The sequence below is a fragment of the Pongo abelii genome, chromosome 17 (assembly GCF_028885655.2).
Source record: "Pongo abelii isolate AG06213 chromosome 17, NHGRI_mPonAbe1-v2.0_pri, whole genome shotgun sequence".
Taxonomy (NCBI): domain Eukaryota; kingdom Metazoa; phylum Chordata; class Mammalia; order Primates; family Hominidae; genus Pongo; species Pongo abelii.
In genome coordinates, this window is record NC_072002.2 from 60398177 (window position 1) to 60413199 (window position 15023).

General features: G+C 41.7%; 1 protein-coding gene across 5 annotated transcripts in view; it reads right to left on the reverse strand.

The window, feature by feature from the left end:
• Positions 1 to 15023, reverse strand: part of EPG5 (ectopic P-granules 5 autophagy tethering factor) — a 119490-nt gene that overhangs the window by 103667 nt on the left and 800 nt on the right. For 4 of the 5 annotated variants that reach the window (XM_024236031.3, XM_054537835.2, XM_054537834.2 and 1 more), the window contains exons 2-3: positions 2403 to 3347; positions 235 to 478 (exon numbers count right to left, since the gene is read on the reverse strand). In XM_024236031.3, the coding sequence (XP_024091799.3) occupies positions 235 to 478; positions 2403 to 3347 (1189 nt within the window). Of the gene's footprint in view, positions 1 to 234; positions 479 to 2402; positions 3348 to 13856; positions 13953 to 15023 lie in introns of all 5 variants that reach the window. The other variant, XM_054537836.2, reaches the window with a different exon arrangement.

Below are 15023 nucleotides of genomic sequence, written 5' to 3' on the forward strand. Positions count from 1 at the left end.
CATCCTAAAGAAGCAGAGAAAGACAGCCATGGAGAAAGGAGACCTGGCAATGCTCCTAAGAAATGTCATTAAGGCAGATCTCAATCCTGCAGTAGGGGAGGCCTGGTAAAACTGCAAGCACAAATGGTACCTTGTAAGACCAATTACTATACAGTCAATTCAACCAGACTATACCCCTCAATTTTTTTTTATTTCAAAACACAAGAAAGAGTGAGAGCTTCATTACTTACACACCTCGGCCTTGCTGGTGAATTGCTAAAGATCTCAGAACAGCTGAACTACTGAGCAATGCATAGATGTAAGACTCCACTTGCAATCTTGAGAGCACGGAAGTATAAGAATGAAGGGCCAGGGTCTGGTGGAGGTGCTCAGATTTGGCATCGAATAGCTTCTTTAGCTCCACCAGTGCATTTTCATTCATTTCTACCCTTTGGTAGCGATGATAGCTGGAAACTTTCACTTGATCTGCACAGATACCCTACCAGAGGACAAAAAGGTACAATATGAAACCAGTTACTCTTTCCATTTGAAGTAAGCAGGCAGCAAGTATAAGGTACATCGGCTTCAGTACCATCTTCAAAGAGCTTATAATCATGGTGAGGAGACATATTACTGTGTAGAGAACATTAACAGCAAATATATGATCAGGTGCAAAGGAACATAAGGCCCATCACAAATACATCACAAATTCAGAGAAGGGAAGAGTAACTCTAGTAGTCAGCAGTGGGCCAGGCGCAGCGGCTGATGCTTGTAATCCCAGCACTTTGGGAGGCCAAGGCAGGTAGATACGAGGTCAGGAATTTGAGACCAGCCTGGCCAACACAGTGAAACCCTGTCTCTACTAAAAATATAAAAATTAGCTGGGCATGGTGGTGGGCGCCTATAATCCCAGCTACTCGGGAGGCTGAAGCAGGAGAATTGCCTGAACCCAGGAGGTAGAGGTTGCAGTGGGCCAAGATTACACCACTGCACCCTAGCCTGGGCGACAGAGCTAGACTCCATTTAAAAAAAAAAAAAAAAGTAGTAGTCAGCAGTGAAAGCTGCAAGAAAATAACAGAACTTGTCCCTAAGACTCTCATGATTGATGATCTTACCTTCTATTTTATGAACATGAAGCCAATGCGATATCTCCTAAACTTCAAGGTACCTCAAAACATCTCTGGATCTACCCTCATCATCCTTCATAGTTCTACTCAAGAGAATACATACTCCACCAGCTGTGTTCTTGATTCTATCCTCTCTTCTTCAATACAGTATTTCCAAATATTTCCCTCCTTCCTATCTACAGAAATATACAGGTCTGCCAATGAATGAGGATTAGGGATAGGGGAATGACATGTTTCTCTCCAATATCTCCTCCAGCTTCCCTTCACTGCGAAACTTGTCAAGAGTAACCTCTTCTTCCTTGCCATCTCTCCTAAGCCACTGTGAAATGGCTTATGATCACTTTGGCCTCCATAGGGTTGCATCTAATGGTCTTCTCCATCCCCTCTCCACCTTGAGAGGACATCTCCCCCTTCCTTTGGGGGCTCTGTGTTACACATCAGGACTCTCCATCGCTTATAGTTAAGAAGGTGAGTTTCACTCTCATTTTGTCCACTGGCATCATCCTGGAGCTAGGAATCAGTTACTACCTTCAGATTCCTCATCCCCACTCAATGAGGAAGACCATTAGATGCAAGACCATTAGATGGTGAGGAGACATATTACTGTGTAGAGAACATTACCAGCAAATATATGATCAGGTGCAAAGGAACATAAGGCCAATCACAAATACATCGCAAATTCAGAGAAGGGAAGAGTAACTCTAGTAGTCAGCAGTGGGCCAGGTGCGGCGGCTGATGCTTGTAATCCCCCATGGAGGCCAAAGTGATCATAACACCTTCAGTTTCCTCATCCCTTCTCAACCCTGACACTCTCTTCCCATTGGATGTTAGTGGCATTATGCCCAAGGTCACAAACTAATGACCCATGGGCTGAATTTCAGCTGGAGACATGATTTGCTTGGCCTATACTGTGTGTATGTGTCTGATTAGTTGCTAACATTTGCAAATTAGGATTCCTCACTAAAATCTAGACTTCTAGTTTTTCTTGGAAAATCATAAGATGTGGCAATGCTGAACCATCACAACCTCACAGCAACCATCAACTAGAACTTGAGAACGGCTGTCCCCTCTAAGCCAGGCATAGGCTGGCCCAGTGACCACTGTCCCACTCAGCCTGCTTCACTCCTCCAGGTTATACATCTGGCTCCTGCAGGCATTTGACTTTGTGATCCCTGCACTCTACTACTCTAGGCTGAGGCAGCGTCAGTGTGGGTGTAAGGCACAGACTCCAGACCCGGACAACATCCTAGGAATAGCAGCTCCGCTGCAAATTCCCCAGGCTTCTGATCAAAATACCTGTACAGACATTTGTTCCTCCTTAAACTGCCACAGCCGACTTTTAGCATTTTGGCAATCAGACGTCAGAGTAAGCAGCTCAGCTTCAGCCAGCAGCAGTTGCTTCCTACATCGTGAGTAGTTCAAAAGCAACTCATAAAATTCATGCCTGTCTTGATGAGCCATGCTGTCAAATTCTTCTAAATATGATTCGACATTTTCCAGCCATGAACCAGGCTCCAAGATTTTTAGCTGTTCTTTAGTAAATGGTACTAGTTCCGGTTGAGACGGCAGTTCTGGGTAGAGTCGCTCACTACGAAGCAAGGGTTTCACTGCCACCAAAGCTGGTGCTTCTCCGGCAATTTCAGCTGGCAACTGGGGATACAGTTTCTTCACTCTAGGTGTCTGAAAACCATGTTTGGCTGCGCAAGAACTCTGCAAGCCAACATTCTGTGGCACCTCTGAAGAACAAACCAGGCCTTGTTTGTCTTCTTTACTATTCTGAGTTTCTCTGACTTGTATATTTTCCATTGCTGGCTGAGTATAAGAAAAATTAGATTGGGGTGCACTTTCTGAAAGTCCACCTTGTACTGACATATTTTCCTCTACCTCTGTGAAGTTCTTGGGGGTTTCTACTTTAGTTCCAACATTGTCTCCAGGGTGGACCTTTGGTGTGACTGCACTGTCCCCCACACAGGGTCTGGCCTCTCCCCCTTCCTTTGGGGGCTCTGTGTTACGCGTCAGGGACTCTTCACTGCTTATAGTTAAGGAGGTGAGTGGTACATCAAACATTTCACTCTCATTTTGTCCACTGGCATCATCCTGGAGTTGGGAATCAGTTACCACCTTCAGATGGTCTCCTTTGAATTCACAGGCTAGAGAAGGGATTTCCTGCTCTCTGAAGGTTTTTGGAAGGGACACTTCACTGGACTCTTCCCTCTGAGGGGTTTCATATTTCTTCTTTTCCTAAAAACAACATATATAATGTGAAATAATTTATCACAATAATTGATGCTTTCAGCAGGAGGAATTTTAAAGTTGCACATAAAATCTAAATTTCATCATGTAACAAATGAAACCTAAATTCACTTTATCAGTGTTTTTTAACAGATATGAACAAATATGAAACAGAAATGTGTTTCACATTTCGTATTATCCAATATTGAGTGTGTTAAATTTGGAGATTCACTAGTCTGATCCTAATAGAAAAAGACATCACAGTAAGCAGCAAATTCTGATTCAAAAAATAGAAGGGGAAAGTTAATTAGATTGTACACCATTTTGCCAGGGGTTAAGTTAAATAGATCAGTCTCTACATATCTTCAGCCACAACAGGTTTGTCTTCACCTTGACAAACAAATTCACTCAAAAATCAGGGAGAAAAGGACGGAACAACTTGAGCAACAGAACAATTGTAGTACTGGAATAAAATAAATATCCAGGAGCCCATACTGACATAATTACCTGAATGAATAAATACATAAATAAAATGGGTGAGAAGTGACAATTCTTCCATACAGGAGAATTCCAATTAATAGAATTAACAGAAGGAATGAGAAAAACAGAACATTTACCACAAGAACAACATGGTAACTGCCACAGGTAAGATCTACCCATGGATGCTAAAGTGAGTAAGTGAAGAGTTTAAGAGAAACACAGTATCTGCATAGTCTCAAAGTATCTCCTCCCAAATATTTAATAACAACAAACAGGAAAATAGTAAGTTTCAGTGGAGAATCCTGGAAGATAATGCCTTAACCAAGTGATCAAAGTTACATCACCAGTAATACTAACATCAGACACCCCAATAGGATATTCCCAATAATGCGTAACCTCAATCTAATCATGAGAAAACATCAGACAAAAACCCAAACTAAGGGACAGTCTACAAAATAACTGAAGGAATGTGGTCCTGAAAGACAAGATTGAGAAACTGGAAGAGACTGGAGAGAACTACAGAGATCTGACAACTAAGTGTATTGCGGGACCTGGATTAGAAAAAGGACATTAATGGAAAAACTGGTGAAGTTCAAATAAGTTCTACATCCTACTATTGTACCCTGTACCAACATTAATTCCTTAGGGTGTATTTTTCTTTTTTTTTTGAGACGGAATCTTGCTCTGTTGCACAGGCTGGAGTGCAGTCGCGCAATCTCGGCTCACTGCAACGTCCGCCTCCTGGGTTCAAGCAATTCTCCTGCCTCAGCCTCCCAAGTAGCTGGGACTACAGGCACCTGGCTAATTTTTTGTATTTTTAGTAGAGACAGGGTTTCACCGTGTTAGCCAAACTCCTGACCGCGTGATCCGCCTGCCTCGGCCTCCCAAAGTGCTGGGATTACAGGCGTGAGCCACCGTGCCTGGCCAATTCCTTAGTTTTAATCATTGTTCCATGCCATAGAATGTACGGTTATATAAGATGATGACACAAGAGGATGCTGGGTGAAGAGTACATGGGAAGTCTCTGTACTATATTTGCAACTTTTCACTAAGTACAAAATTATCTCTATCATCATAAAAAAAGTTATTCACTAAAAAAAATAAGTTATGGTTTCAAGGAAACCTTCAGGCATTAATACGCAAACTAGATAACATAGGAAGTTAGGCTGAATAAAAAAGAAAAAATTATTTAAATGACATTTAAATAAAGTTGTTTCATTCAAACAGACTAAAAACCTCATTGAAATCACTCAAATACTTCCTTTCTTGAAGAAATTTTAAGGCAGGCAAACATGAGTTATACAAGCTCTTGGTTATTTTGGATTATTCTGCTCTGAATGTCCAGCAGACTAATAGTCAAAAAAGTAGGACCTTTATATATTAAAAAGAAAGAAAAGATGAACATTTTTGACATGGAATTTGAGGTCAGCTTGTTGAAATGAACCTGACTGCCAAACATTTACAAATGGTAATGATTCAAGAAGAAATATGCCCCTCCAAATTACTTCACTCCCCACTGTGAACTGTGGATATCAGATCCAGAAGTCAGTCACCCAATGCATACCTCATACAAACTAGTTTGTTAAACTGCCTAAAATCACGAATAATAGAAAAACATTATATGAGTGTTAATAAAACAAAAAAGCAAGCCCAAACTATGCTGTAATGATGTTTAGCAAACTTGCCGTAATAAACAGGGTTCTTAGACTGAGAAATCAGAAAGAAAAAATTAAGAAGGAAAACGGTTACTACGGCAAGAGAAATGTTAGTGGACACATCAGGGACTCTTCACTGCTTACGGTTAAGGAGGTGAGTGGTACATCAAACATTTCACTCTCATTTTGTTCACTGGCATCATCTTCAAACATCATCCTTAAAAATATATATGATTTGCTTGGCCTATACTGTGTGTGTATGTGTGTGTATGTGTCTGATTAGTTGCTAACATTTGCAAATTAGGATTTCTCACACAAAAATCCAGATTTCTAGTTTTTCTTGGAAAATCATAAGATGTGGCAACGCTGAACCATCACAACCTCACAGCAACCATCAACTAGAACTTGAGAGCGGCTGTCCCCTCTAAACCAGGCACGGGCTGACCCAGTGACCACTCCCACTCAGCCTGCTTCACTCCTCCAGGTTATACACCTGGCTCCTGCAGGCATTTGACTTTGTGACCCCTGTACTCTACCCGTATAGGCTGAGGCAGGGTCAGTATGGCAGAGGCCAAATTTTAGTGAGTTGACAATCAGAAAATGAAATTAGTAAAACAATTTCATTTATAATAGCATAAAAAGAACAAATTATTTAGGGATAAATTGAGAGAAAGAAGCATAATACTTGTACTCTGAAACTTATAAAACATTATTGAAAGAAATTAAATGCAACTTAATTTATTTAAATGGAAAGACAATCTATGTCTTTCACAATATTAAGATGATAATATTCCTCAAATGGACCTACAAACTCTACACAATGCCTTGCAAAATCCTAGCTACCTTTTTTTGCAGAAGTTGATAAACTGATACTTAAATTGCATACAGAAATGCAAGTGACCCACAACAGACAGAAAATCTTGAAAAAGAACAAAGTTGGAGAACTCACACTTGGCAATTTCAAAATCTACTACAAAGTACAGTAATATACCCAAAGGACTATAAATCATGCTGCTATAAAGACACATGCACACGTATGTTTATTGTGGCACTATTCACAATAGCAAAGACTTGGAACCAACCCAAATGTCCAACAATGATAGACTGGATTAAGAAAATGTGGCACATATACACCATGGAATACTATGCAGCCATAAAAAATGATGAGTTCATGTCCTTTGTAGGGACATGGATGAAATTGGAAATCATCATTCTCAGCAAACTATCGCAAAAACAAAAAACCAAACACTGCATATTCTCACTCATAGATGGGAACTGAACAATGAGAACACATAGACACAGGAAGGGGAACATCACACTCTGGGGACTGTTGTGGGGTGGGGGGAGGGGGGAGGGATAGCTTTAGGAGACATACCTAATGCTAAATGATGAGTTAATGGGTGCAGCACACCAACATGGCACACGTATACATATGTAACTAACCTGCACATTGTGCACATGTACCCTAAAACTTAAAGTATAATAATAATAAAATAAACATAAAAAAAAGACAGTATAGTGTTGGCACACGGACAAATAGATCAAAGGAACAAAACTGAGAATCCAGAAATAAAACCTTACATATATGGCAAATTGATTTTGACAAGAATGCCAAAACAATTCAACGGGGAAATCTGAACAAATGGTGCTAGAACAACTGGATATCCTCATATGAAAGAATAAATTGGACCCTTACCTTATCTCATATACAAAAATTAATGCAAAAAGCATCATACACCTAATGTGAGAGCTAAAACTTTTAAACTGTTAGAAGAAAACAAAAAAATCTTTATAAACTTGGGTAGGCAAAGCCTTCTTAGATATGGCACCAAAAGCACAAGCAACAAAATAAAAAGATCAATTGGACTTCATCAAAATTAAAAACTTTGGTGCTGCAAGTACCATCAAGCTCACACCTGGTCTGGCACCAGTTGATCAATAAACTGGTCCATCTGATCTTGTGGCCCCAACCCAGGAACTGACTCAGTGCAAGAAAACAGCTCCGACTCCCTGTGATTTCATCTCTGACCAGTCAGCACTCCTAGCTCACTGGCTTCCCCCCACCCACCAAGTTATCCTTAAAAACTCTGCTCCCCGAATGCTGGGGAGACTGATTTGAGTAATAATAAAATTCCAGTCTCCCACACAGCTTGTTCTGTGTGAATTACTCTTTCTCTATTGCAGTTCCCCTGTCTTGATGAATCGGCTCTGTCTAGGCAGTGGGCAAGGTGAACCCCTTGGGCAGTTACAAAATTAGCCAGGCATGGTGGCTGGCACATGTAATCCCAGCTACTCAGGAGGCTGAGGCAGGAGAATTGCTTGAACCCGGGAGGCGGAGGTTGCAGTGAGCCGAGATCAGGCCACTGCATTCCAGCCTGGGTGACAGAGTCAGACTCCACCTCACAAAATACATAAATAGGGGCCGGGCATGGGCGGCTCACACCTGTAATCCCAACACTTTGGAGGGCTGAGGCAGGTGGATCATGAGTTCAGGAGATTGAGACCATCCTGGCCAACATGGTGAAACCCCGTCTCTACTAAAAATACAAAAAACTAGCCAGGCGTGGTGGCAGGCACCTGTAGTCCCAGCTACTCAGGAAGGTGAGGCAGGAGAATCACTTGAACCCGGGAGGCGGAGGCTGCAGTGAGCCAAGATCGCACCACTGCACTCCAGTCTGGGCAACAGAGTGAGACTCTGTCTCTAAATAAATAAATAAATAAATAAATAGGGCTGGGCGCGGTGGCTCATGCCTGTAATACCAGCACTTTGGGAGGCCAAGGTGGGTGGATCACCTGAGGTGAGGAGTTCAAGACCAGCCTGACCAACATGGTGAAGCCCCATCTTTACTAAATACAAAAAATTAGCCGGGCATAGTGGCAGGTGCCTGTAATCCCAGCTACTTGGGAGGCTGAAGCAGGAGAATCACTTGAATCCGGGAGGCAGAGTTTGCAGTGAGCTGAGATTGCGTCACTGTACTCCAGCCTGGGCAACAAGAGCAACTGCCTTTACCTACTTCAGTTAAAAATAAATAAAGGTCAGGTGCAGTGGCTCACACGTGTAATCCCAGCACTTTTTTGGGAGGCAGGAGGATCCCTTGAGCCCAAGAGTTTGAGACCAGCCTGGGCAACACAGGGAGATCCCATCTCTATCTTTATAAAAATAAAGACACAGAAGGAAGACATAATGTATATATAATAATAATTACAGATCACAAAATAAAATTCAGACAACTCTATGTGTATCAATTCCATGTGTATCAAGTAACATAATTTAAGCAAAAGGTATTTCCTTTTTTAAAAAAAATCAGAGACAAGGTCTCACTGTGTTGCCCAACCTAGAGTGCACTGGCTATTTGCAAGCACAATCACACCATACTGCAGCCCTGAACTCCTGCGCTCAAACAGTCCTCCTGCCTAGCCTCCCTAGTAGTTGAAAGTACAGACTGGTGTCATCATGCCAACAAAAGATATTTCTTACAACTAAAAATGCCAGGCAGATTAAGAAAAATCTATTTCTTTATTTTTGATCTCCACATAAGTTACATACAGGTAAAAAACCAATTTTAAAGTCATTCAAATGGAGAAACAATAACGAGTAAATTATACAGAAAGAGTTGATAAACACAGAAAAACACGCTTAACTATACATTACAGTAAATATGCTCTGGGGTGTGGGTATATGGGGAAAAAAAACTAAAGAAAAATACAACAAACCATTACCAACAGTTATTTCCAGGAGATGGAATTCTGGGCATTTCATTTCTGGGTTGTACACTGTGTGAGAGTGTGTGTATGTGTACACTCATACACACTTTAAGCAATGAGGAATCAGAAAGTAAGTAATCATTTAAAACTAAAGTTTTTTTTTTTAGTTTTGGGAAATAAATGGGAAGTTTCTATTAATCACTTGAAATAAACATGTAGCGATGTAGAGTAGGCTTGGATTCACATGTCCAAGCCTACTCCACATTGCTATGTTTATTTCAAAATTAACATATCTAAAACCAAACTCCTGATTTTCCCCCTAAAACCTGTTACACCCACAGCTTTCTCCTTCTCAGGGTCTTCCTTGACTGTTTTCTCTCACATTCCACATCCAAACCTCAGCAAACCCTCTTGGCTCTCAGACTTCAAACACTCCTCACCACCTTCTCTCTGACAATCCTGGCCCAAGCCACCATCACCTCTTGCCTTGGGTGACTGCAATAGTCTCAGATAGTCTCTGCTTCTACCCTTGCCCCCTTACAGTCTATTCTCCAAAAAGCAGGCACAGTGATTCTTTAAAGCACAAGTGGAATTATGTCACTTCTCTGCTCAAAACCCTGTGTTGATTCCATATGTCACTCGGAGTAAAAGCTCACGCAAGGCCCAACATGACCAGGCTATGCTACTTTTCTGACTTCATCTCCTACTGTTCTCCTCTCACTCACTCCACACTAACCACACTGCCTCCTTGCAGTTCCTAGGACAGGTCTGGCATGCCACCACTAGACAGCCTTTTCCTGGCTAGTCCCTCTGCCTGAAACACTTCTCCGCTAATATCCACATAGTGAACTCTCTTCCCTTTCATGTCTTTACTTAAATGTCACCCTCAATAAGAACTAGCCAGGCTGGGCATGGTGGCTCAAGCCTGTAATCCCAGCACTTTGGGAGGCCAAGGTAGGCAGATCACCTGAGGTCAGGAGTTCGAGACCAGCCTGGCCAACATGGCAAAACCTCTACTAAAAGTAAAAAAAAATTAGCCAGGTGGGGTGGTGGGTGCCTGTAATCCCAGCTACTCAGGAGGCTAAGGCAGGAGAATTGCTTGAACCTGGGAGGCAAAGGTTGCAGTCAGCCAAGATCGCGCCACTGCACTCCAGCCTGGGCGACAAGAGCGAGACTCTGTCCCAAAAAAAAAAAAAAAAACTATCCAGACCATCCATCCTAACCTCTCACCAGTACTCCTCAACTCTTCAACCTGTTCTTTTCCTTTTTTACATAGCACTTATAAAGCATGATATATTTTCTTCTTCATGGGTTTTTGTTTGTTTAGCTTGCTTGTTTTTTGTCTTCTCCCTCTAGAATGTTAAGCTCCACGAAGGCCAGGTTCTTTGGGTTTTTTTCTCTTTTACATCCCAAGTGCCTAGAATAGTTTTTGGAACATAATGGGTGATCAATGAGTGTTTGTTTAATAAATGAATGGCTTTTAGGAGGCAAGAAAGAAGCTAAATAATACTATGCAGCATCCCCCAACTTCACACCAATAACCACTCCTGATAGAAAGGGACTAGAGGTGGAAATCAATCATTTAGGCATGGCACAAGGGGGATGGGGATTTAAAGGTTTTTCCCATGACCTTCTGGGACACATCTTTCTGTCCTTAGCAATTACCAGATGCTCTCACTAAGTTGTTGGCATTCAGAATTTAATATTAACTGTCAAAGAAAACACTGTAAAATGCACTACTTCTGCAGAGTAAGTCCAAATCTAAGAATCCACTGTACTTATAATTTATCAAGATCAACGAAGTCAGGGTGCTCAGAGTTGGGGGATTTTATAGCAGAGAATGATACTAAAGAAATGAAAACATTATTAGGTCTATCTCTTAGGCATCAGGTGATAAGCACCACATACCTAACCATAACCTAGCAGCCGAGGTTAGCTACCAGATGATTAACATTGAGGAATGTAGGTCAGCTGCTGGGTAAAATCCAGAAGCCACTCAAACTGTCTAAAGGCAACAGCACATGACACTATCCACTTCCTGAACTGAGACTGAACCAGTTTGTGGTTCCCTAAATAGTTGCCAAATTATACTATAGATGGTAAAGGTTTCATTAATATAGGACTTTCTAACTATAATCGAACTATAACCAGCACTAAGAAGTGCATCAATTTACTCTAAAAAAAATAACTTTCTAGATTGTTTTATTCTAAAAGAATTAACTTTCTAGACTGACAAAGATAGGGGCCTTGCTGGTGTCACGGACTTTTTTCATCCATTTTCTCATGCTAGTCAGAGGAAATTCACTAGAGTAAATTCCTCTGAGTGACAAAGCTTGGAAATATTCTTCATTACTGGCATTTATTTCATCATTTGACGAACATTATCAAGTGACAAAGAGTCTGTGCAAGGTACTGAGAACAAGACGGGTCCCTCCCTCAGTGAGTTCAAAATCTAAGGGAGAAGAGAAATGTTGACAAAGTAACCACAAATGAGATGAGTGGCACAAAGGGGAGCAGAGTGCTATTAGAGAGGCAGTGACACCAAGGAGATGAGAAAGCTTCTCTCACGAAGTACTGTTTAGCTGACACCTCACAAATGAGTAGTTGGCTAGGTAAAGAGGGATAGGAAGGGGTGTCAGAGGAAACAACACGGCCAAGGCCCTGAAGCAGGAAAGGATACAAAGGTTAAGAATCAAAAGAGAACTCTGGGAGGCCGAGGCGGGTGGATCACCCGAGGCCAGGAGTTTGAGAAGAGCCTGGCCAACATGGTGAAACCCCATCTCTACTAAAAATACAAAAATTAGCCCGGCATGGTGGCAGGCACCACAATCCCAGCTACTCAGGAGGCTGAGGCCGGAGAATCACTGGAACCAAGAGACGGAGGTTGCAGTGAGCCAAGATCACACCACTGCACTCCAGCCTGGGTGACAGAGTGAGACTCGGTCTCAAAGAAAAGAAAAGAGAGAATGGTGGGAGTGGTGGTAGAACTGAGGCTGAGGAGGAAGACAGAGGCAAGATCATACAGAGCCCTTAGTCCATGCTTTAGACTCTAGCCTCTGAGTGATGGGAAACCTTTGAAAGGTTTTGAGGAGAGTAACATGATCAGTTTTGTTTTGAAAAATATATATCCAGCTCAGTTTAGAGAATGAGCAGCAAGAATGAATGTAAAGAGGCCAGTTTAGAAGAAATCCTCCTTGGAGGAAGGTTGTACTAGTTAGGATGGAGAGGAAATGCACAGAATCAAAAGAATATTTAGAAAATGCAATTGGCAAGACTTAGTGAATGATTAGATTTAGAGGATGAGCAAAAGTAGATGTCAAGGATTTTTGGTTTGACCAAATGCCTCTGAAATAAGGGCCTCTTCATAGACTTTAACAAAAAAAATTAATATATGTTTGTATAGGAAAGTTGCCTAAGATGGATAAAAAATATAATCAATTGGTTTTTCATGATGGATCTAAAAGCTTAAGATTTTTAACTTTTTAATTTAGAAATTCTATTTTAAACAAAATAAGAGGGAATCCCCTTAACAGACTCTTTTTAAAGCATCTGTAACATTCTATCTATGGAAAGACAAAAGACATACAGATACATGAAATAACTATCAAGCTCCTGGATTGAGAGTCAGGATTTCTGGCTTTAACCTGAGTTCTCTCACGAACCGCATGACACTGAGCAATATTTAATCCCTGGAGGCTTTAGTTTCATCAATATCTTGGGGGAAAAAAACTAGAGATTAAGACTTAAGATTCTGCTCTCATAGACAACTAACATTTATGTGTTATGCATTACTGCATTCTAGGTTCAGGGATTTTTTTTTTTCTTCACTGGATAGGTATGATTTTTTTTTTTTTCCTGTAGTCTCATCATTAAGCAGGTTTAGGGATCTTATGCATAGCTGGCCAATGGCTTTTTTCTTCCTCCTGGGCCTGGACAGTTCTTTACCAAACCAATACAATGCAAAAGCATTTCTTTTAAAAATATTTCTGAGCCGGGTGTGGTGGCTCATGCCTGTAATCCCAGCACTGTGGGAAGCCAAGGTAGGCAGATCACCTGGGGTCCGGAGTTCGAGACCATCCTGACCAACATGAAGAAACCCCGTCTCTACTAAAAATACAAAATTAGCCAGGCATGGTGGCACATGCCTGTAATCCCAGCTACTCGGGAGGCTGAGGCAGGATAATTGCTTGAACCCAGGAGGCAGAGGTTGTGGTAAGCAGAGATCACGCCACTGCACTCCAGCCTGGGCAACAAAAGCGAAACTCTGTCTCAAAAAAAATAAATAAAATTCCTGAAATTTGGTACCAAAATGACTTTCTCACCAGAATAACTCCTCACAGACCTGGATACACCAATGTGTCTAACTCCACTACAGCCTTTTAAAAAGACATATCAAGAAAACGTGGTAAATATTCAGCATGGAATACTATGCAGCCATAAAGAAGAACAAAATCGTGTCCTCTGCAGCAACATGGATGCAGTTAGAGGTAATTATCCTAAGCAAATTAATGCAGAAACAGCAAATCAAATACCACGTTCTCACTTATAAGTGGGAGCTAACCATTAAGTACACATGGACACAAAGAAGGGAATAATAGACACCAGGGCCTACTTGAGGGTGGAAGGTGGGAAGAAGGTAAGGATAAAAAAACCACCTGTCAAGCACTATACTCATTACCTGGGTGATAAAATAATCTGCACACTAAACCACCAAGACGTGCAATTTGCCCATGTAGCAAACCTCCACGTGTACCCTCTAAACCTAAAATAAAAGCTGGAAAGAAAAAAAAGAGCATCATAATGAAAGAAATCCACATAAGTCATTTACAGTCTATTAAGTATGGTACCTATAAACACTAGCCTCCTGTTAAAACCTTGTTCCCATGAGAAAATCAGATTACAGTATCATGTTTAAATTACACCTGCTTTGGAACATCACCCACTTCTGGGGAAAAAAAATGTCCTGTAATTGTAATACCATCCTCCTTATTTCCCAAATGTAAACTCTGTTTCAGGTAAGCCAAAATTATGAGGTCTGGCCATGCGGGAGCAGCATTTAATCTGTTCATCTTAGAAAATATATATAAATAGGCCGGGCGCGGTGGCTCACTCCTGTAATCCGAGCACTTTGGGAGGCCAAGGTGGGCGGATCACCTGAGGTCAGGAGTTTGAGGCCAGCCTGACCAACAAGGAGAAACCCCGTCTCTACTAAAAATACAAAATTAGCCGGGTGTGGTGGCGCATGCCTGTAATCCCAGTTACTCGGGAGGCTGAGGCAGGAGAGTCGCTTGAACACGGGAGGCAGAGGTTACGGTGAGCGAGATTGCACTCCAGCCTGGGCGACAGAGCGAGACTCCATATCAAAACAAAAACAAAAACAAAACAAAAAAAAAAACATAGGCTGGGCGCGGTGGCTCACGCCTGTAATCTCAGCACTTTGGGAGGCCAAGGTGGGCGGATCACGAGGTCAGGAGCTCGAGACCATCCTGGCTAACACGGTGAAACCCCGTCTCTACTAAAAATACAAAAAATTAGCTGGGCGTGGTAGCAGGCGCCTGTAGTCCCAGCTACTCGGGAGGCTGAGGCAGGAGAATGGCGTGAACCTGGGAGGCGAAGCTTGCAGTGAGCCGAGATCGCGCCACTGCACTCCAGTCTGGGCGACAGAGCAAGACTCCGTCTCAGAAAAAAAAAATATATATGTATATATATATATATATACACACACACATATGTATATATGTACGTATATATGTGTATATATGTACTATAATAAAATGAAAATCCAGACTGCACTTATAAACAAATCAACTTAAAATCACTCTAATACCACATGTAGTCTAATATA